Source organism: Thermobia domestica, chromosome 7 (genome assembly GCF_964235325.1).
Source record: "Thermobia domestica chromosome 7, izTheDome1.hap1.1, whole genome shotgun sequence".
NCBI classification, from domain to species: domain Eukaryota; kingdom Metazoa; phylum Arthropoda; class Insecta; order Zygentoma; family Lepismatidae; genus Thermobia; species Thermobia domestica.
The window spans coordinates 97597606-97622560 of record NC_137460.1 but is presented as its reverse complement, the minus strand read 5'-3'; the positions used below and the strand labels follow the sequence as shown (position 1 = coordinate 97622560).

General features: G+C 35.2%; 1 protein-coding gene across 1 annotated transcript in view; it reads left to right on the top strand.

The window, feature by feature from the left end:
- The first annotated feature begins 735 nt into the window (after positions 1–735).
- Positions 736–24955, top strand: part of LOC145689265 (uncharacterized) — a 50218-nt gene continuing 25998 nt past the window's right edge. Inside the window, exons 1-3 of the mRNA XM_081763401.1 lie at positions 736–885; positions 2666–2966; positions 5669–5722. Of these exons, the coding sequence (XP_081619527.1) occupies positions 736–885; positions 2666–2966; positions 5669–5722 (505 nt within the window). The remainder of the gene's footprint in view (positions 886–2665; positions 2967–5668; positions 5723–24955) is intronic.

Sequence of the window (24955 nt, the reverse complement as noted above, 5' to 3'; positions counted from 1 at the left end):
GAAGGACTCGATGCATTTTTCGCCCTGCTGTATGTCCGTGGTGCACTAGGTCATTCGCAATTTTGTGCTGATAACTTATGGAACAAGAAATGGGAACCACCTGTGTTCAAAGATACAGTGTCACTCAATCGTTTCCGTAAAAATATGCGGCATCTCAGATTTGATGTGCAAAGCAGCAGGGCTGAGCGCCTGGCAATTAATAAATTTGCTCTCGCGTCTGAGACCTGGAAACAACTCATGGAAAACTGTTATTTGTGTGACAATCCTGGAAAGGAAATAACCGTCGGTGAACATTTGCTGCCATGCAAATCAAGGTGCAGATTTATACTATACATGGCAAATAAGCCGGACAAGTTTGGGATCAAATTCTTGTAAGCTACTGATGTAGAATCCGAATATGTGTTAAGTGGCTACCCCTTATTTTAGCAAAGATGAAGACCAACTAAATGATATAAAACTCGGGGAGAGTGTGGTGTTAAAATTACTGCAGCAGCATCTAAATTCCAGACACAACGTTACTACTGACAATTTTCTATTTCTGTGAAACTTGCAGATGAACTTTCTATGAAGAAAACCGCAATTATTGGAACGATGCGTTTGAACAAGCGGGAATTACCTCATATTGCGCGTGACACCTCAACCCCACGATATTCGACTCTTGAACTGAGAAATGGAAATGAAACGGTAACAATATATAGGTGCGAGAGCAAATACAAAGTGGTAATTCTTAGCACCATGCATACTAATGTGTCTAAGGACGATAGCCCAAAGAAGAAACCGAACACTGTCAATTACTACAATTACACAAAATGCGGCGCAGATGTAGCGGACCAGATGCTGAGGAAATACACTACAAGATGTGGAACATGCAGGTGGCCTGTTCAGGTATTTGACAACGTCCTTGACATTGCCGCACTCAATGCTTGGATACTTTTAGAGGAATCATCAGGCTCCACAATTTCATGCTGAGAATATTTTCTTGCGCTAGTGGAAGAACTACGTGCTTGATGCTTTGCGCAAGAATTGTCCTCCGGTTGTTCCAGTGTTCACCACAAAACGGAATAAGTGTGCCTTTCAACCATGGAACGGACAGAATAAGACTTCTGTTAGTTGTGAGGGATGCCAGAAACCAATTTGGGGAAATGCGTTTCTGTGACTCTTAAGCGTCCATATTGTTCAATTTGTGCTGGTGTCTAATGAACTTTGGAATATGTGTGTTTAATAGTTTATATTCGTGTGAATCATACTCATTTTCTAACATCTTGAGTTATAATTTGTAATGCGTTGAGTCATATCTTATTATTTTTTTTCTTTTTTCTTTTTCATTTTCTTTCTTTTTTGCTTCCTTAGGCAAAAGCATATTATGAAGCGCGTTGAATCATATATTGTCATTGTTACACCATTTATAAATACAAAAATATAATTTGCTCTTAATAAGATGTGAATTTCTAATGGGAATAAAATTGCTCTCCAATGGCTGTTTTAGAAAAATCGAAAATCTGGTTCTTCTACTGTTAAACTTATGAAAGAAATTTATTTCAAAGCGTAGAAAGGAAATGAAAAATACAATAAGATATGTTTGTAAGAAAAAAAGGGTTTACAAGGCCTGAAATTCCATTTGTCAAGAAATGTTCATTTAATCATATTTGTGTGGATGCATCGATTTATTTTATAAACTACTTAATGCGCCACATCACCAAAGTATGCTTTAAGCCTTTATCGATGTGTACCTAATTCTCAAGAAATGTTCAGGAATTTAGGGTACCAAACATGATATTATTGCCCCATCTGGATTCTGCCACCTACAGTTGGACAATTTGTACATGCCAACCACATGCCGCGGTAGGATTGCCGGCGCCGGACGCCGGCGTCTTTCAGCGCGATTTTCGACCGCGACGAATAGTTGTCTTGACTAGCACTCGGCAAACACCCGGAAATGATCATTAAAGGCGTCGGAAAGTGGTCTTTCTGAGCTGTCGGCAAACAGTCGTAAAGGCGCAGTAAATGCACCGGCGCCACTGTCGAAAACAGGCCTTCATAAGGATTCGGCAGATGGTCGGAAAGGGGCGTTTGAACTGTTTTGCCGACTCCAACGGTCAGTAACAAGCGGCAAAGTGTTGGTAAAGGGTATTTTATTTTACGATTTTCGACCGCTTGCCGCCTCGGCAAAAGATAGGCAACTTTGAACTAAATTGTCGTGTGGCCGCTTACGGCTGGCGGCTGCCTTCGGTGACCCGCCACCGTCAACGGCAGTAATCCCTCTTTCCGACCGCGACTGCCTGATGGGGTATATTCAAATTTTTAATGAAAGAAGAAAGTTAAAGAAAATAGTAAATTGAAAATAATTAGTTTTGTATTTGATTGTTTTTATAGACACGTAATGTAGTTTCAGAAACGTAATCTCATATAATAATGAAAGAGACAAGTTATCTGACTATTCTCAGATTAGCTCAAAAGAAGGATTTATTTATATTCATTACAATTTTATTTTTATTTTCTTTCTCAATACTTATTAAAACTAACTCTTCTGTACGACAAAATTCGTCACTCCCCAAGAATTACACAGCTTCATCAAAATTTTCGGTAAACTACTTTATACCACACTCTTTTATCACAACTGAAGTCAGAAATAATTAAATGTTTTACTGATGTGTTATTGTTTCAGTTCTTCGTACTACAAGACACTGGAATACCACTTGAAAATGGCATTGGATCTTTAGCCTACGGGGAAACAATGGAACGTCTTCCAAAGGGACTATTCTTGAGATATGTTGTAGTGCAAGAAGAGGTAGACAACGATGTAATAGTTCTACCACCAGAGTCTCGCAAGTGCAAATTTCCCCATGAAACGGAAGGTTTATGGGCTTTCAAGTACTACAGCTACTCAGCCTGTATTGCTCAATGTTTAGTAGAGAAAAAGTTGGAACTGTGTGGTTGCACTGACTACATTATGGGATATGTTACAGGTAATAATAAGTTACTAAAACATACAGATGACTACTAAAGTAATGGAAATCCATGTATTTTGCACTTATTAACATATGTGATATACTGATAACAGTTATTTACTTACTGTTCCTTACTATCTTTATTGCTATGGTACATGGTCGTTTGTAAGATGTCGCATAATGGAGAACTGAGTCTTGTGAATTTTTTAAAATTAGATATTTCCCGAATTGTAAAGCGGATACCAGATTGGATGGTGTTTGTTAGCACAACTGTATTTAAGATCTAATTGCTGTTAAATTTATCACGTAAAACACTATTCAAAATTATGAAGATCTTCAGAACACATAACAAAACATTATCTGCGAAGAATATTTCCTTTACCATTGTAAACAGACATAATAGACAATTTAAGAGAATCATCACTAAAGGGAAAGAGAAAGAAAACAGTTAATTTGGAAATCAAATATCACCTACATAAACCCAGAGTAAAATTCACGGTCCAATACAAGTTATTAATTATTGGGTTCTCATTTGCAAAATTGTTATAATCACCAATAACAGCATAACTGTACAAATGATGACCAATATAAGCAAAGTAGACGATAATTGCTTCAAATGAAAGGTAAGGCCCAGTGGAACTTCACTTCACTTAGTTCTACAAAATACTTTATTTAGGTATGGCAGATACCCGTAGAAGGTACACAGTCCTTTGATTAATTTGCGAGACTAACTAGAAATCATCTACCTTAATATAATAGGAAAAGTATTACCACCTTATATTTAAACGTGTGATTTCCTGGCCGCACACCCTCATAGGATCAATCGCTCAGACTCTGGAACGTCAAAGAAATGTATTGTGGAATGGTGTTCAGTACTGTGAGTTCATCAGTTTCATCTGATGCAATATCTCTTTTATGACGGCAGACTTTAACTTACGGGAGAGCATGAGGTATAGAGGGATCACATTAGGTAAACATGCAGGATGTTTAAGGAATAAGTCAGTTCTTCTAAGTATAAAACGGAAAGAGAAATAGAATGATGCGGACGGAAGCATTTTCCTATGTGTCAACCTTTGACGAAAATAATGGCCTTAGCAATACAATTTTTGGCCTTGTGCACACTATGTTTAGGTGGGTTTGTTCCCAGTGGACTTCATGCTCTTGCCCAAGCAAAAATTTGGTTTCACAAGAGAGCTCAATGTGGATATATCATTGATTAAGACGAATATTCCAGTGGTTCTGAAAATATTGATTTATGCCCGTGAACAACTTTCTTCAGGGGTTCCAGAGCATCTATAGCGGTTTGATGATTGTGTCTGGCAAGGAAATGATATGTGTAGGAACGTAAAGTGTTCAAAATTCTTCTGGTGTTGTAAGTAGGCTATTTCAAGACAGTTGTGGAACTTGTTGTCAGACTGTATATGTTTCGAACTGTTACCTTCCTATCACAGAACATGGCGATCACTCTAGCATGATGTCGCTACCATATTTTGTATGATTTCTGACCTATGATTATTATTGCAGAACTCATAACTGTAGTGACTATTGAATATTTAGGTAACCAGATGCAACCTGTAATGCAGGTGTTGCTATGAATAAAAACGAAACTATCAAGGATGGTAATACGCCAATTAACACTGCAAAAACTTAAGATCTGATTTATTGAAAATCTGAATAAAGTAAAATATATTTCCCCTAATGCACCCATCCTCAGATCACCAACATTTTGAACGCATTATGGTCATTTGTCGAACTCCGACTCCGAAGAGACCATCCCTTTTATACTCGCTGAAGAACTGAGTACTTCATGAGAAATTTTACATTATTCAATGGGAAACTTCTGTAATCTGTATCAATAACTTCATGGCAACCTAAAGCTAATTCCAGGTCAACAGTGATTCCATGTTTGTTAATAAGGAATATTCAATTCTCTTCAGATGTTTCTAATTTTATGATATGCATTTTTATAATAGATATGGAGTGGGACCACATTACATATCAAGGAAGGTAAACATATGGAGCATAATTATTTGCTGATTTTTTCTTGTAATTGTAATTTTAAAACATGTATGATTCCAAACCAGAATATCACAATAAACATTAGTTCTCACGAAACACTATGTTTCGTATATTCTATTTTCATTTCCAGTGTTTTGTTACGATGAAACTTAAATCTAACTTACTCAATGCTCTTGCTGCAGAAAGAGTTTGAAAAAATGTGCCAATAATAGTAAAGTTTTACTTGGCAAAAATACGTCAACTTTCGCAAGATTCCTGAATCATACAATTTCTGTAGTCACTCCTAGATGCTAGGATGCATAGTCTTAAATATCGAATATTCAACGCTGAACTGAAAAACATACGATTTGTGATAGAAACATTTACTCATTAACAAATATCACTTAGGAACGCTGATAAATACTTGCACAATTTTATGTTTTTCTAGGTATGACTCTTCATCCACATGAAGAATCACATTCATTTAAATCGGAAATTAAAGACTAAATATATATCCAACTTTCACAATTTTATTTTAATAAAAAGCAAGCATGAGAAAATTTAAACAAATATCAACTAAGAATTATTCGACAATAGATGCTTGTTAGAAAAATACATATTTAAAATCCGTCATTTTTTGTTTTTACTTTAATTGTAACACTCTTAATATCCATCCAGTACAGCATTTACAATATTTACTGTTACATTGTTCTCATTTTTAGATCGTCAGAAGTTATGTGACGATGCAGGAAACAAATGTTTGAAGAGGGTTAAAGGTACGTCTCTGCTTTGACACAGTATTAATTTTATCATATTACACTGGTGTGCAAAACTTTAGGATGAGATAGATAAAGTTACATGAAATAATAATGCGGACTCGGTGGAAATAAATTAAATCCCACCGCATGACATCAAAAGTCTCTTATACATTCACATGAAGCAAAGCGTTGCAACTCCTGACCCTCCTAGCTAAAAATAACGGATCTGTTTCCCCACCAGGAAACATTGAAGTATTGGAACGAGGCAGTCCGTGTTAGTCGGAAGATGCGTTGTGGTAGTTTTACTCACAACATATCCAAGAGACATCTGAATTGCTCCGCAAGTGTAAAATTTATCGGGACTCTGAATAAAGGGTAAGTTCGACGAGAGTCTTACAGGCGTTTCGTAATACTGACAGTATTGCTTCTCATGTATAAGAAATCAACGGGAATATTGTTTAAAGGAAAGGCTGTGATACAATGCACGCAGCAAAACACCGCTATATTAGGCAAGAGATAATAAGGTATCGTTGTCAGAAGCAGGCACCAATGAAATCACAATTAACAGCTCTGTAAGACTCACAGTTAATCTCACAGTTCATACTTTTACGTCAAAGCAGCATCATTTTAATTGATCCCGAGGAAATAAAGGCTAAACTCAGGGAACGTAGGTTTCTAATTCTTTTGTCTTGTTATTGGAGATTGAGTTTGTCTACTTAAATTTATTTAAACTCATCTTACTATAGCTTGGAGTACACGGTGCAGTTGGTGACATTTTGGATTTGTGGTCTAGGTGTTTTTGGATAGGGGAGCATGTACCATATGCTTACCAACCTCCCAATTTTTGAAGTGAGCACATTTACCAGGAATGTTAAGCACTAATTGCCCTAACGCGTTTTGAGAAGCCGTCAGAACCCGAAATAACATTCATGGACGATAATGCGCGCAACCATGTCAAAGTGTAAAGATAACGGATTTTTAACGTGAGGATAATTGATGAGTGGAGTGCCATGTCTCCTGACTAAACCCTGGTCGACCATATATGATGTGTTAAAGGGAGACGTTTTACAGTACGTGCAGATGCATTATCCAGCATTAACAGTATTGCTGTTGAAGAATGGAACTAGATACCCCGCATACCATAATAACTAATTAGCAAATTTATGAGCATCAAGGAAAACGTTACAGAGAGTACATAGCTGCCTGTGTTTATTCCCTTGAGGACCTTCTTACCCTTCTTGAATGATAGAGGAGCCATCATAATTCACAGAAGTCTCAATGCGAATTATTTGTCTCTGCGTAAAAGTCAAATTTCTGTACCTCTAATCACAGGTTTCTTGCTTTGGTTTGCTGTGTTATATTTTGACATTGCTTTCAATTTAAGTACCAAGTTTTAATGATCTAGTTCACTTCTGAGTGACACGACATGCGAAACATACTCGGTTCCTAAAGGTTTGCACACCATGGTATTAACGTACAGCAAAATGTTTAATTTAACAATACTATAAACTGAATACAAGGTATTCTAAAATTTCAAACACATTAAATCTTTATTGTAGTTGGATTAGTAATTGATTAGTATAAGATGATAGTCTTCGTATGATTTTTTCCAGCCACAAAAACGTTAGTACTTAACAAATAATGTTTACAAAAGAAAATTTAATGCTAAATTTATAAACAAAATAAACCATGATATATAAATGATCGAGTGACATGTTTGTGGTAATGTTGTAGACGAATCTATGTGGTCCATTTCTAAAGGCCATAAAAACTTAAGCAGCATTTTTCTCAACAGAATACTAGAAAATAAAGATATACTCCCAAGAAAAAAAAAACAAAATGTACACGAGTTAAAATAAATACCTCAAGAATCTCTATACAAATGTAGTCACGTAGAAGTTAAAGTATTATAAAATCAAAATTGAAAGATATGACGAACAAAGTGCCAAGCAAAATAAAGAAATTTTACGCTGCACGCAAAATTTAAGAAGGAAGCCTCAGGGACTGCATATCATATCAATTCCGAGGCTACTATCACGAAAGCATGATTATCTTACAAAAGTGGACTATTACTATTTCTTTCTAAATGTTATTTTGAGTGTGAGCATTCTGGAAATTCTAAACTAATATTTCGAATACACCATACATGTTTGAAATACGGACTAAAAATTCCTCTGCAAAATTGTAATGTAAGAACAAAAGTCAAACACATCAGAATTGCATAATCTCCTACAGCGACGTTGTCTATCAAATCATTATTGTAGTTTTTAATTAGTTTGTATTTCTTTTAATTGTCTAATTCCTAATAGTACACCAATCAGAGCTCATCCTTTGGAAGAAGTTGTTGCAATCACAACAGAGAAGAAATACTTCAGTACAACATCTGTTAATGTAGTATTTTTGACTGCTCTGCCAGAATCGATATAATCCCCGAAAACCGATAGAATCAATTATCCATAGGCATTCGCCGCACTGCTCTGTTGCATTAACAAATTGCATTTCAAAAATATTTTCCAATGATGTCGTGTTTGTTAAAAATATTCAGGTTATGAGCAACAATTAGAGATAAGGTGCAGGTAAACAGACGATAAATCAAGAACTTATCACCATAATCGAGGGTATTACAACTTATGTAAATTCACTCCTGAATACTAAGAATATAGACTAAATCAAGAGTTCTTTTTGTCTGAAGATAAAGAATAGCCAACAGAAATTTAGCGTCTGTAGTTGTCCGCATACAATACGCTATAATCGAATCGCTATGCTAATAACACGAAGAAATACTTTCATTCGTGTTACTTATGTCCTGTTGAATAAGTGATGACTAGGGAAAAATCGGTCCTTCTTGCAGTTCATAACTATGATGGAATAGCATATGCACGTAGCAGATCAAGTGGCGGCCGTACTTCGTCAATATTAAGGTTCACATAATTAAGAACGTATTGTAAATGAGTACTTAACATTCGTTTTGGTTACCAGCTCTCAACGAGTTCAAAACGCTATTAGGCTGTAGGATTTCTTGCAAGGCCACTTAAGCACGATTAATTTTCTTCCGTAGAAAAGTATAGTGCTATAAATTTAATTGGTGTTTGAATTCCCATGTTATAAAGTGTTGGTTCGGTAGAGGTGAACGAACAGAAAGGTAATAAACAACATAAAGTAAATTGTTCAGATAGAGTATTATAACATTTCAAATTAATACTCAAATCAGAAGCCTAGTTGTAATTATTGCTACATATTGTAGTATCCTGTATGTGGACGTATTTTTAAACATGAACAAGTAACTTTTGTTTGCAAAAAAACATGCGCTCTTTTAATACTAGGTGCTACGTAAAGTAGATGGCAGGAATCATCCTCACTAATTATTCATGTCATGCAATAAGAACACCAGCGTCACTGATGCTAAGAAATGATTTAGTTTGCAACTTCCCTCAGATAATAATAACCACAATCACGTAGTTTGCGTTAAAATCTGTAGAGTTCCTGTCCATCTAGATTGTTTGGTGTTCTACTGGACTTCGGTCTCTCTTTGCTGGAGTGGAACACTGAGAATCCTAACATTCTCTCACTCGGTTTGCCTTTACCTTTCGGGGATTCATTAGAAGGCTGAATAGGCCTTAGTACACCTATTTACCGTAACTACTTTGACGATTTTATATTGGTTTTATGCCCAAAGATTATAATGATTCTGCGTTATATTTTTAGAGCAAACTTTTTAAATAAAGATTGTCGTAGAAAATAAAATCAAATTTATACATTTCTGTAGCTCCTAACTTTTCAAATTAATCTTACAATATTCTTAACTCACACTGCGGAGCGAAGAGTATCTTGGATAAAGATACCAAGTCTTTGTCTGTAAAAATGTACATACTATGTGTTCTGAGCAAGAAATTGGGAGTCTGTCTAACGCTGCCCGCTACTTAAGCGAATTAAGGTAAGTTTACTTGCTGCTTAAGATGGTAAAGATAACTGGATGAGTAATGAATAAATTGACTAAATAATGAAGATGGAACATGTCGTACCTAGGTACATAGGTGACTCAATCTGCAACAGAACGCTATTAACGGGAATATGATGCAGTGTAACACTAAGAACGTTACCTGAAGGATAGCATTTCCTTGCACAAATAGCTGTGATAGATCCAGTATGGACTTCACGGTCTACATAGAGGTTAAATCTCTGTATTTAATTGTCTTTGCGATGGGATCACGAAACCGCAGGCAGTGTAAGACTTTTCAAAATCGCAAACAAAACAAAAATTTCAGATGTGAAAGATTATTCAGAAATGAATCAGAAAGGTGGCAATGCTAATCAAATTCGCTGAACAAATAATGTGGTCTTAAGATTATTCACCACGACCTCTAAATGTTTACAGATGGGAGGAGAAAAAGTTGTTGGCTGTTCATCACTATTGTTGAAAAAATGAAAATGAAATGAAATCTTTGAGTTTTACGTCCCATGGTTATGCCGGCTAGGCTAAAGGAGACGGTGATAATGAGTAATGAATGAAATGATGGAACGAAGAAAGTGGGAGGAAACGGGAGAGCCCCGAGAAAACCCCCCCACACGGTGATTGTCCACCACAAAGTTCACTTGGCTGGGGCTGGGATCGAACCCGGGACCCCAAGCACCAGAGGTGAACGCTCTGCCACTGAGCCACCGTGGCCCCGGGCTATTGTTGAGGTGTGGCATGATATTAAAATTACTAAAATCAAAGTTATACAGCGTCCAAGAGAGATATTCTCTTCCGAACAAATGCTACTAATCATCTATAGCAAGTCGAACTCAGAATCACGACAGACGTTGTTCAGCGTATATCACAGTATGAGATCTCTATTTGTATCTTAAATTATATATGAAAGGTAGTATCGTCACATGCGCTCTGAAGTGAGTCTTGTAATTTTTCATGTTGACTCAACGCATATTAAAATAGTTTTTTGTAGTAATACCGAAAGCATTAGGCACACCCACTTAATATTCAACAGTAGAAAAACAATTGGTAGTAACATCTAAATTATAATTCTGGATTGTATCTTGAATCTTACGTATGTTTTGTGATGAAGCAGGTAGCCATTTTTATTTGAGAGTGCCATATCGCTTAGTACATCTTAACCCTTTAATGCACAAAGTTTATCAGATATATTATTTGAAATTATTTGGTTGCACTACACGCAGAGAAGCCATGTGAACATATTGTGGTTGACATAAGTTTTAGTTATGTCATAATACGGTAGTTACTTAAGGTCTGGTAAATCGGACGTTGTGTACATTAATCACTTAAATCGTTAGGATTCGTTTTATTCTGATTTTGTATGGTCTTAAAATGTTCTTATAACGAAAGACAATAACACATAATTTTGAATGGCATAACGAAGAACGCACTAATATGATATATAAAGGGTGTTAATAAGATATAACGACATACTGTAAGAAGTGATTCCTTACATAAAAATAAGACAAAAGTTCGTATGGACCTCTGAAGAAAAGTTCATATATTCAAAGCTAGGGCTGTTCAAAATCGTGAAAAAGCCAAATTTCAAGAGGCAATATTTCGAATTCCAAAAACTGTGAATGGTGGTACTTACCAGCTTAGAGGAAGTCACGCATACACAATAAAAAAAATCATATTTCACTAATTTTAAGTGGGTGTAAACAGTATTCCATACAGAGTGAAATTCCCAGACATGCCATCAACCGAATTTTGAGATATGTTCTGAGCTTATGATTAGTTCAAAGCAGGCAAACGATAAGGATTGATAGCAGTGACAGAATTTTTTGGCGCGATGTCAGAAGTGTTAAAAATCGTAAGTACCAATGTTTCTCGTAGTCGGAAAAATGCAAGTCCAATGTTTTCTTTCACATTTATAAGTGAAGAACATGTAAAATCTACCTTCACCAAATGCATCGCAACACACATTATTCCGAACACAAAGGAATACAGAACCACCAGTTCCTAACATTTCCTACTTCCTTTCAATTAATGGATGCCCATTTCTGTCAAAGCTTACATTCTGCCTACTTTGGACCCTATTTGAAATCAAGATATATCTGAAAACTCTATTGGGAGCATATATGAGAATTATACCCTGCAGGGAATATCATTTATACCTTTTGAAAATTTACGAAATATGAACATTTGGATTTTGTATGCGTGGCTTCCTTTCAACTAATAAGGATCAATATCAACAGTTCCTTGAATCCCAAATACGGCCTGTTGAAATTTGGCATTGTAGCGATTTTGGACAAATTTTAGCCATAGGTACATAAGGACGTTTTCACTTATTTTAATGTGAGGAAATACTTCTTACAGATTGTCGGTATAGTTCATATATATAATTACGGAAAATGTCAGAAAAGACAGCTATATCTATATACAATTTTCTTTACTACAGGAATGTTCTGAATAAGCACACATTGTCTATTTTTACTATTACATGACCATTTTACTGAAGATATGCTTGGGAAACTTTTAGAATGAAGTCCTATAAGCCATTTATCAATTTGCACTTTCCTGAGCAATTTTAGGCACATCTTCGTTTAGTTCTGCTTGACATAGGCAAATGATCATAGCGATCAAAGGGCGTATCTTGAAAGGGTTGGTTTATTGACTTCCCTTTTCGAGACACTGTTCCACACATTATCAATAACGAAAGACCGATATACATTCTAAAACTGAGAAGGAAATCAAAGTATTTCTTGAATTGAAATTTATTTGCCAGAAAACAAGAATTCACAACTGAAATAAGTAGAAAATAAACAAACATTGGCCAGTGTCATCTTCGCTTCCTTAGTGTTGTTGTATGATGCTACACACTTGTGAAGTAAATCTATTCCTCCAATTCCTTTATTGTAGCTGGCTATAATGTTAGACTACTCCACGCTTATCCTTGACACCTTTGCCTTAAACTATCACTTGTTGAACCCAAGTAAAATTGTTACTAGTTCGTTATACTGTAACTATATTGCTGTCGTTCATCCTAACAATGTTGTTTTTTTCGTTGATAAGATAGTCATGTGCACCCCATCATGTATACAAATACCCATATTACTCAGATAATTCATGAGATCTATGCAAGTAAACCAGTTGTGGAAGAATATTTTATATCGAGCATTGTGGGGAATGTTTGGTGAAGATAGCAAACACAGTATGACACTCCCATCCATTCCATAGTGATATTCTCTTTCTTTTTCTTTCATTGTATACAATTGGAAACCTTTCATATAACCTAAACTAGTGCAAATGGCTTATTTTTGTATCCAAAGCGGATGGTCTTCATTCTTATAAATTGTATTGCATAATGCTTACCATTATATGGGTTCTTAATGTCATCAATTGTAATTGTTTCTTCAAGATCACAATGTTTTTGGAACAAAGACGAAAGCTTTCCCAGAGATAGTTTCAGCTTATATAACGAATTCGGATCATAGCATCGTTGGGCATTGTTGTTCAAATAAAGATATACTATATGTTAAGTTACATAAACATATAGTAATTAGAAATAAATTCGTTATTCCTACGTAAACGCATTTTTAAAATAAACAGAATGCATTTAATGGAAAGTGGTTCTGAAGTAACCCAAAGACTCAATACAAACAAATTTAAAACAAATAATATATATTGCCTATCCAAAATGGACCTTATAGTGAATGCAAAATGTCCCCATGCGCAGTGACCGATAAATCGGACGCCTAAAATTTACGTCTCAGCTATCACGTGCTAACCGAAATCTTAACAAAATACGTAATTATTAATAATTGTTTGTATCTAGCCTTCCATTATCCCTCAGAATTTAAAGTTTAAAAAGCTCATATATATTTATTCACATGCAAAACGTTACGACATACGTGCAACAGTATACATCCTCGCAGCCAAGTTTTATGCTTCTACAAGTGAAGTACAGACAACCAATGTTACCCAGGAAACCACAAAAAACTTGGAAGGAATAGACGGCAGGCCCAGGAACTATAAATGATGAAAGTGCTGAAGACATATTTTTTTGAGAAATAAATAAAAGCACGCTTCCGATTCATCGAATGCTGTGCGCTAATTGGCTAAGTCATTCAGTAATCATAGGTCTGTGACTTCCTAGCGCTAAACAAAGCTTTTCCATTTTCAGAGAGTGTAAGATTCAATGCCTTAAACTGTTTTGTACGCATGAGGGAAAACTGCTCAAGATTATTGGCAAGGAGTGCGGATTAGATTGACAGAAGGCAGCAAGAAAAGACTGTAGACTTACTCTGATTCGCCAAGCATGGTATTATTTCCTTGGAATGTCACTTTTGTTTCACTTCTGCTTTTTATAATAACACCACGGACGGCATTTAGAATTCTCTTCATCAAGGAGATCCACATAATCAACACCAGAGATTTTATCCGGAAAATGAAACTCAAACAACTTAAAAAACATTTGTTAATATACGCCCCTTAAGTTTACATTATGATTAAGATGACAACAGTGAGTATTATATTATATGTTTGTATTCCTTTGCTTTTGCCATGCGTTCGAGAAGGAACTTCTTCAACCATCTAGTTTTGTCATAATTTCTAGCAAGGATGATTACGCTGGCCGCTTCTATTGTCCATAATCAAAACTACAGATTGGATTTATTTTGTTAATTGACTCGTAGTGACCTATCACTGTCGACTTCTCAAATTATGGCAACTGATCGGTCACAACTGTATTATGGTAATCGGTTACTATACGTGTAATTGTCTAGGTTACAAGTAATTAACCTTCGTTTAGTTTAATATTTAAAGTAAGTGTGTGATCTATTGTAATGTACTCCCATGCGCAAAAAAAATGCTCGTATACTGTAACTCACGATTTTCCGCATTTATTCCTTTTTCCTTACGTTTATGGGTAAAATTGAGTTATTAGTATGTGGAGATAATAGAGAGCAATCCATCTAAGGAGATATTTCAAAAAAATATAATAAAATAATAAAAATATAAACAAAAAACAAAATTATGCTCGGTTTTGTGTATACTGGCAACGATGATTTTTGGGATTTTTTCAGTAGCACAGCACGATTGCGGAGGGAATTCAGTAGGGGAGTCGAGATGGATCAAGAAACTGGATAGTGGACTAAAATGTTGCATTTATTGGTTAAAACCTAGTGTGTAGATTGCCTGCCAAATATAAATTAGCTTCTGTAACTAAGATGTCGTACGAAAATATAGAATTAAACAGAAAAACTCTTATGTTAAGGTTCGAAGCGATACGCACCATGGTTATGAAGTTTATTTCTTAAGAAAAAAGAACAAATACAACGTAGCCTCTGTGGTTAGGTGGATAGAGTGGCGGATATTTTATTACTTTGACACCACATCGAATCCCATCCTATCCCATTCTATCTTTTTCTTTTTTTCTTTTTCTTTTCTTTTTTCTTTTTTTTTACAAAACATTATAATTTTTATGTTAATAATAACCGAAGCAATATACTAAGGACAACTTATTGATATCCAGGATTACAGTATTATTGCTAATAGCTATTGCTTTCAGTTCATGTTGTTGTATAGCTTCTCTCACCCTGTTTTCTTGGGAAAATAACAATTTTGTCTCCAACAAAATGTAAAGGATATATACGGACAGAAAAAGACATCTTAGTATGAAACGTGATTTATCGTGATGAAATGGACTAGTTTGCCATTATTAAAAAAAAAAAAAAAAAAACTAAAGTAAATTACTGAAGTTGACTTCCCTATAGCTGTTAGCTAAAAAAAATATTTTTTTCTTTATAAGACTATACTTTATGAGGCAAGGTGTGTGATCATACCCACAAATTTAGCTAGGGAGTGAAAGATAATCGTTTATACAAACATTTTACAGGTTTAGGTGCGTGAAACACCAATACACCATGGTCTCGCTTATCCGACCATCCTTTGTTACACATACCGTATGATCCGATATATCATTGCAGAAAGCACCAATCGGCAAGAAGAACTGCAAGTTGTGGTCTTAATCTATTTTTCATGCTCTGGAGTATATCGCCTAGCGCGCCCATCTACACGTTGACTCATACATCTATCATTCAGTGCAGACACGTATCCAGGTTTTCTATTCGGAGGGGGCCCAACACGAATCCTCGTAAGGACGTAATTCTAATGTTTTAAAAATATCAATAATAATAATAATAATAATAATAATAATAATAATAATAATAATAATAATAATAATAATAATGCAACAGTTCTGTATTTCTCTTAAACTTTTCCTACTTTTCATTTATAAACCGGTTTACTTTGGAAACTGCATTATAGCACAAACAAAATGAAACATTTTCGAGGGAAATGTAACTAAAGAAAACTGTCTGCTACGTATATCACATAACAAAAATAGCAAGAAGACATTGAGTGTATCGTTCTAATATATTAAAGTTAAAAACAGAACGGAAACAAAATGTTAATCCTATTTAATTCCTGTTCTTTAATTCCAAATGGTATAATGGCATTATGGTATGTTCTTAGAATTATAACAAGACAACAGCACATTGCCCAAAGTTTGGACACTGACTATTAGTAAACTGATATAAAAGAATCTCAAAAGGGTAAAAGCATGTTTATTAAAAAGTGTTTGAGTTTCGGAGGGGGACAGCCCTCAGGCCCTCACGCTGGATACGTTCCTGATTCAGTGCAGTGCAGTTATTTGTTATAAAACATTATTATTAGATGTGTAATATGTAAAATTATATCATAAGTTTTACTTTTAATAGGTCTTTTCTTAACACATCCATATTATCCAGCCTGTTTATGTCGGATAAGCGAAATTCTACTGTATTTTCAAAGCTAGCATATACATGAACTAGAATTGTATTGTCCTAGAACAGACAATAGTGTGAAATGCTTATATTAAAAGGCTGGAATAAAAAAAATACTGTTTTGGTAGCGTGAGAACAAATTAAAAACAATTCAATATATTTCCTAGGTATTAGATTATCATCTTATTGTGTCGATATGTATTCTTTTTTTAAACATAGTTTTAAAAGTCATACCATTCTCAATATTCCTAAGGAAATCGAAAGAAAACTCCTATGTGCCTCTTGTGGCAAAGCGGCTTAAGTGCGTGGTCTGAAACGTAAGGTATAGATAGAGTACCCGTACTTCAAAAATGTAAATCCGGGACGCTACTAAATTACGAGAATCTTTGAAATGCTTAAAATTGAAAGAAGTGTTGAATACTAATTTACTTTTCTGCATTTGATAGAGTTGTTCAAGCATTACGTTATCACATTTTTATTCCTTTCACTAGATGTGGTGGACAAACACCGTGTGCGTGGGTTTTTTGGGGTTCTCCCGTTTCCTCTCACTTTCTTCATTCCACCATTTCATTCATTATTCATCATCACCGTCTCCTTTAGCCTAACCGGCATAACCGTGGGACGTAAAAATCAAAGATTTCATTTCATTTTTTCCTTTCACTAGACCTTCTTCCAAGGGCGCCGATTTCTCTGTATTTTTTTTTCTGGGAGGGCATTCAAATGCAGACGATATATATTAGTATTTTAAGGCAAATTGCATTCAAATTATGCCAAATATTGTATATTCATAAATACAAAGGGGGCCTACATGAGCTTTGGGGGGCCCGGCCCCCTAGGATCGGCGCCCTTGCCTTCTTCCTAGTTAAGCAAACGTAAGCAGATGATTTACTCCCTTCCCCTGGTAACCAAATTGTTTTTGTTTCTCAAGATTTGTTGTGTTTCGTGAAATAACAGCAGGAATTTCCAGATTACTTAACCATCTAAATGAATGTTTTCACTTAGAGCCATCCCGTCGATTCGCTTTGTCTACGACTAAAATAAATTAAGGGTCAATAATGAAAGAGACATGTGGATCGAAGATCTTTCTTTGTTCGAACTTTGATTTTTTTCAAATCCATGATGGGAAATTATATTATGTGTACAATTTTCGAAATTAATAATATACAATCGTAAAAATATCTTACATAACGATGGTTTATTGCAAAATACTTTGACTCAAAGAATAAATTACAAGTAATAAACTTGTTACTTTTCCTGAAGAGTCTAAGTCTTAAATGAGACAGAGGCTCTTCAGCGTAGTGCTTGGCAAGATTGCCTCACTTGTTCTACCTTCCCGTGACGCAGCCTTGATTCGACTTGATCCTAAACGGATTATTAAGAAGTCGAAGTCGGAAGAGGTTTCCCATTTTTCCCAAACACTCTTGGTCGATTACAATCTGCCTCACTTGTGAGGGGACAACCCCATGCCGTACGCGTCGGTGGACTACTGATAGGCAACTAGCGACATGTCCCCAAAAATTGGAGGTCCCGCAGCCAAAAATTGGTCCCACTTCCGCTTTGAAAATTATACCACCACCGGTAGAGAAGCGACGGAACGACAACGAACCACAAAATCGTTCCCCTAAAATACGTTAAATCGCCTTTGCATTAAGGTAAGTCTACAAACATTTTTTAAAAAAGTAAAAATAAAGTGCCCTGAGCTGGGCGTGAACCACCAACCTTAGGGTTAATAGTTACGTGTTCCTCCGAATTCGCCACAGAGGCGATTATGAAGACACAGCTTGTAGAGTGATAAATCGTTGAAGTATTTTTAATATTTCTAATCAGAGTGCTCCATTAACCGTGTATATTTGACGATAACTGTTTGGAATCAGATCAAATGCATTCGTCATGTAATGTTATAACAAAATGGCAAGCGTCTATTTACTTTTTTGATAGTTCTCCCATATTCACTTGCTAGTGATCGGCGACAGTTGCCAACTAAATTCATACAATTATATCTCAAGATTTTTCACTTCATGATGTAAAGGCAGGAGTTACTCTAGACCCCCGGAGCTCAAGTATTGTCCTTATAATAACAATTCGTCAGGGAAAAGTAATATATAATAATAACCGCATGCACATGACTGGCGATAGTTCGTGTTGGTCCCTTTGCGATTATCCGTGACAAATCAAAGGAGCGGGGATCAAAATGAAGTCCTCGCTGTTACGTGGTGGTAACTTCAATATCCCCGATTCTAGATATCTGCTTCGACTCGACGAATCCCTGCCACTAGTGGCACACTAGCGGCAATCCTTCGACGCGTCGCTATATTGACGATCGCCATTTACCAGCAAGTGGGCCACTAGGTGTTGGCGACGTTTACGGCATGGAGAAGCTAATAAACAAACAAACCAATAAATAAATCTAAAACCTTATAAAAAAGTTTTCCCAAAATTTACATCTAGCAAAATCATTTGTTGGTATTCCAGAACTACAAATTCACCTGTATTCATAATTTACTTCTATCGTAGTTTTGATATGAGAATGATGTGTCTGAAACTGTAACACAGGTCATTAAGACTTTTTTTTTGCTTTAGTCAGATTTAGCAGTTTTACTTAGCAGTTAGTCAATATGGATCTGTGATTTCAGAGTTTTAGAGATTTCCTTAAATTTTCATTTCTACAACAGTTTGCAACTAACACCATTAACGTATCTCTTTCGATATTTCCATAGGCAATGGCTTGGTCACTCCCAGTATATTTCATACAATGAACTACAGTGTCTTACTCCATTAATCCGAACTACATTTAATATCCAACAACTCTGTACATTTTCTCTTAAATCTGCAAACTTTCTACTAGGTTAAAACTGAGTATTTTCTATTTTCTTCCTTTCTTGCTAAAACGAAAGTGTTCTTTAGACAACCTGAAATGATGACTCTATATTACATTATGTTGCATAGGGCATTTTATGTAGCATATCATTTGACAGTTGGACACTTTCTTCGTATATTGAAAGCAACAGGGATTAAGTCCTTCTACACTTACATGAGAAGTAAACAAACTCTTTTTAATTCGTGGAATTGTGCCAATGCACTAGGTCCAGAGAGTTTTTAATTTAAGATTATTATTATTATTATTATTATTATTATTATTATTATTATTTTATTGACTTAGGTTTTCCTGAATATTAAGCAATATTTCACAAAAAGCTGGTATTTTTAAACAAATGTGTTTGATATCAAGTTTTCATAAAGTAGTCACTCTCTCCTATAAATAATTTCAGAGGGGCCGCGGTGGCTCAGTGATAAAGCGTTCACCTTTGGTACATGGGATCCTTGGTTCGACCCCAGCTCGCACCAAGTGAATTTTGTGGTGGACAAACACCATGTGGATGGGTTTTCTCGGGGTTCTCCCGTTTTCTCCCACTTTCTTCATTCCACCATTTCATTCATTTCTCATCATCACCGTGTCCTTTAGCCTAGTCGGTATAACCGTGGGTCGTAAAACTTAAAGATTTGATCTCAAATAATTCCAACCCAAACAGTTGCAGGAAGTATGTCATTTCGAATAAAACAAACTACTCTATAAAATTCTGAGTATTATTATTTTTTAAATATACAATTCTAGCGGACCTTATTTCTAAATCGAAGGGTAAGAAGACTAAATTCACTCTTATTATTATAGATTAATTTCAATTGAAGCACTTAAAATAGTGGGGAAAAATTAGAAAGTCATACCCTACATTCCAGTGTGCCACAACCGGATAACAGGCACACTGGCGTGCCCAGCAAATTACAAGAATATTTGTCGAGTTTATTTTATTTATTATTATCAACGATTCTCCCATGGATCAGCTGTCTGTATACAGTTAAACAAACAAGTATCACGTTGAGGGAATGAGTGTAATTATTTACTTTAATAGTAATAGAAAGGTATATTTTCTTGTATTTTCTACCGGGAATAACTGCATCCGGTCTAGAAAGCTGGGGCTAACAACGAATGAACCCGATATGCCAAACACACACCACTCTATAGTCATGAGTGCCACAAGTCCTTTTCTACGTCTTGGCACCCTAAAGGTTGTTGCCTTCAAAGAGAGAGAGAGAGAAATAACTTAAGTCTATTGCACTTCCATGCTTAAATAAATACATTATGTAAATAACTATTTCGTTTTCTGTTTTTATTATTATTATTATTATTATTATTATTATTATTATTATTATTATTATTATTATTATTATTATTATTATTATTGTCATTATTATTATTGTAAATTTCTTAGGAAGTTGACTGCCATATGTATGCACACTGCTCTCCCGTGCAGCGCCTCGTGTATGATTTTCCATACATAAACTATATATTCTAAGTTTGTTGTGTTCGTTCTATAGGTGTGTTTGTAATTAGATTCATATGGCGTAGAAGTCAAAATTTAATGTCCAGCTACGTATATGCAAAACCATAGACAAAGAAATTTAAGAACAAAGACATTTATGACGCTAAAACAAAGGGCAAAAATAAAGAATTACTGGCGGATTGTTGCCCGTAGTGCACAGGTATTAATGGTTAACAGTGTTAAATTTAAACACATAGTTTTAATTAAGCACGAATTTAACTTATAGAGTACAGTGCGGAAAGGCTGAGGAGTTTGCTAGGATCGTTACAATATCGAACCCCGTAAAATGTACTGCAAACCTGTCCGCAAGCCCCCCGTAATGTTCAACAGATGTTGTGTATTAATGCTCATTTCAATGCAAACCTATATAGACCTACGCATTTCAATACTCAACGAAGGTGCAGGGACTATTGATGAGTTCCAGTATTAAACTCTCTCACCCAATGTATTCTCCTAACATGTCCCCCAGCGATTACAATATTTTTGGTATCTCAATCACTTCCTAGTAGGATAGCTTTAACTAGAGACCACTGATTAACCTGGTATTGGATGTTTCACTTTCTTACCTTTGGAGTTGACAGTCGTGGGTTGGACATTTTAAATGCAAATATCTAATATTAACAACGTTTGTTCTATAATTTCGTAATATTGTATTATTTCTTTGTATTATTCATTAGCTTGGTTAGACTTGTTTAAACCCTTTTCTCTTTGCACCTATTCTTTAACGTTGGGTAAAAATACACTAGCTCTCACCGGGAATCAAATCCAGAACCAATGCACTTGAACCATTTGGCCACAACAAGGCACATTTAAAAAGAAGTTTCGATTTTGTTAGGAAAATTGTGATTGGGTATAACATTTAAAAATATATTTAAGAATGGGTACGGATGAAACGCACTGAATTTTCTCGCTCGAATTTCTTAAACTGACTCGTGTTAGGCTGCAGCTATTACTGAAACATTTATTTGGGAAATGCGAACAAAATAATGTGTTTTAGAAAACTTTGTTCGAAGCAACTTACGTCCAAAAGCAAAGTACCCATTCGTCATATTTCTGTTAAAAATAACTTATGCCATACATTAGAATTATTAAGGAGATAATTGTATGTGAACTATGAGCAAAAGCGTCTGAATACTTTCTGAGAAAATCGTTAAAAAAGTCATCCCCAAGAATAAAATATCCCTTGTATATCTTTTCAGAACAAACAAGTTATGCTATTTATGAAATACGAACAAAATTGCCAGAGTAATTATCGACAAAATCGTAGGGTAAAACTTGCTCCGAAAAGTAATATACCACTCCTAGCTCTTTAGTATGATGGAATTATACCATATCGTTAGGTTATTTATGTAACATTTATTTATGAAATATGAACAAAATTGGGTCAGGCGTTAATGGGAAAATCGTCGAAGAGTAGGCTAAACTACCTCTTCTGAATGTTTACAGAACGAACGAATTGTGTCCTATTGTCAGGTTATTAATGATACATTTATTTATAAAATGTGATGGAGAAAATTGTTCAAAAAAATGCATCCCATACAGTAAATTACACTTACGTATTTTTTCAGAGCAATGATTCATACTATATTTGTAAAAATACAAGCAAAATCTTTACAGCCGTTTTTGAGACAATTTAATGATTTTAAATTTTCATCCTTCAGTAAACTACCCTTATTTTTAGGTGTCGGAGGATATAGAATTCGAAACGATAGTGTTATAAACACAAATCTCCGGGTGTAGATGAAATTCCGGCTGAGTTAATTTTAGCTGGTGGCGAAAAATTGTGGAACAAGATACACAAACTCATTCTCCTTATATGGAACAAGGAAGAATTGCCACAAGAGTGGAAGGAATCAATCATTGTTCCAATTTACTAGAAAGGCGACAAAACTGACTGTTATAATTATCGAGGCATTTCTCTTCTATCAACATCCTATAAAATCCTTTCAAATAATCTGTTAGCAAGACTGACCCCATACGCAGATGAAATTATTGGAGATTATCAGTGCGGATTTAGACGAAATCGATCAACTATCGACCAAATATTTACCATTCGCCAAATACTCGGAAAAAAGTGGGAATACAATACCCGGTACATCAGTTATTTATTGATTTTAGAAAGGCATACGACTCGGTTAGGAGAGAAACATTATACAACGTTGTTACAAAACTTGGAAAACCGAGAAAGCTAATTAGATTATTTAAGATATGTTTAAATGAATCCCAAAGTAAAGTCCGGGTAGGAAAATTTTTGTCCAGAGCTTTCACGTCGAAAATGGCCTGAAACAAGGAGATGTGTTGTCGCCATTATTATTTTACTTCGTTCTGGAATACGCTATGAGGAAAATCAAAGATAGCAACCAAGGCCTACAGTTAGTTGAACGGTATTGACCAGGTTATGGAATATGCTGATGATGTAAATTTAATAGGGGATGATAGGAGAACAATAGAAAGAAATGCAGAGATCTTATTAAACTCTTGCAGGGACATGGGTTTAGAAGTAAATGCAGAGAAAACTAAATACATTGAAGTGCGTCGGGACCGGAATACAGCAAATTATGGATGCGTTAAAATATTAAATAATACTTTTGGTAAAGTGGATAGTTTCAAATATCTAGAATCAATATTAAGAGAGGAAAATCTTATTCACGAAGAAATTAAATGTCGACTCAAAGCAGGGAATTCGTGTTACTATTCGGTTCAAAATCTCTTGTTGTCGCGAAGTCTGTCGAGGAATTTGAAGCTTAAAATATACAAAACGGTAATTATGCCTGTTGTTCTGTATAGCTGCGAAATATGGTCACTTACTCTGAGGGATGAACATAGACTGAAAGTATTTGAGAACAAGATCCTGAGACGAATATTCGGACAAAAGAGGAACGGGAATGGGGAATGGCGGAAACTTCATAACGAGGAACTACACAATTTATATGGTCTACCCAACATTGTTAGGGTCGTCAAGTCTAGGAGGCTTAGGTGGGCGGGTCATGTAGCTAGAATGAAAGAAAGTAGAAATGCTTTCAAAGTCTTGACTGGAAGACCAATCGGAAAACGACCATTAGGAAGACCTAGGCGCAGATGGGAGGACAGTATTAAGATGGATCTCGCAGAGATTGGAACACAAAGTAGAAACTGGATACAGTTAGCTAAGAATAGAAGTCAGTGGAGAGTTTTTGTGAACGCGGCATTGAACCTCCGGGTTCCATAGACCATAGAGTTAGTTAGTTTTTTTAAAGTGTTATAAAAACTTCATGTATAGAATTCGGTCCAGATACGTCGACAGTATGGCCTCTATTTGAATTCATGAGAAAGCGTGACGAACCGACAGACGAACAGATGGACAGACATCAAAATTACTTTTTCGATATGTGGGTGCGTGAAACTTGAATTCATTGAAATCACGAATTCGATTTTTATCACTATTACTACAATTTCTTCTTTCGTCGCTCGAACGTGAAAACGAATAGGAATACAACGACACGTAAGGTGATAATTTGTAATTCCCAAAATTTAATGTGTTGCCGTGCTAGAAAAAAAAGCTTATGGCTGTTTGTTATATCATTTTAATATCAGTTTTTCACGCTACTATATAATGTAGAAATATGGTATGATTATCTTTCATATTCATGCTATCTTTTGGAAATATTCGTGTTCCGCATACATAGATCTGTATAATTTACCTTCGTTCAACGAAAACATCCCTTACACACACTTATGATTGCATTTTGAAATCGTGTTTTTGTCGTTCTTAGAATTTAGTAAATATAAGCATAAAACTCAAATTAGTTTTTGACTTTTACAGAAAACCAAATTACTGTAAAAAAAACCAAAAGAAAAAAACTGCGGCTTACTTAATCCCCACCCTCCTTGTGCAGTGCATAATAAAACGCAAGTGTGATATAAATTATCCCCTACTCTCATTCGTTGCCGCTAGCGCAAATTATAAATAAAATTTTTAAAAAATCATTCCTATAAATCAAACTGGCCATCTAATCAAAGTAAATAATTTTTAAAAAATAAAAATTAAAAATAAAGTAATTGTTTTTAAGCACTCAGGTTGTTAAATATATTATTTGCTTGTAGTTTGCTTATTGTATATTATTTGTTTAATCAT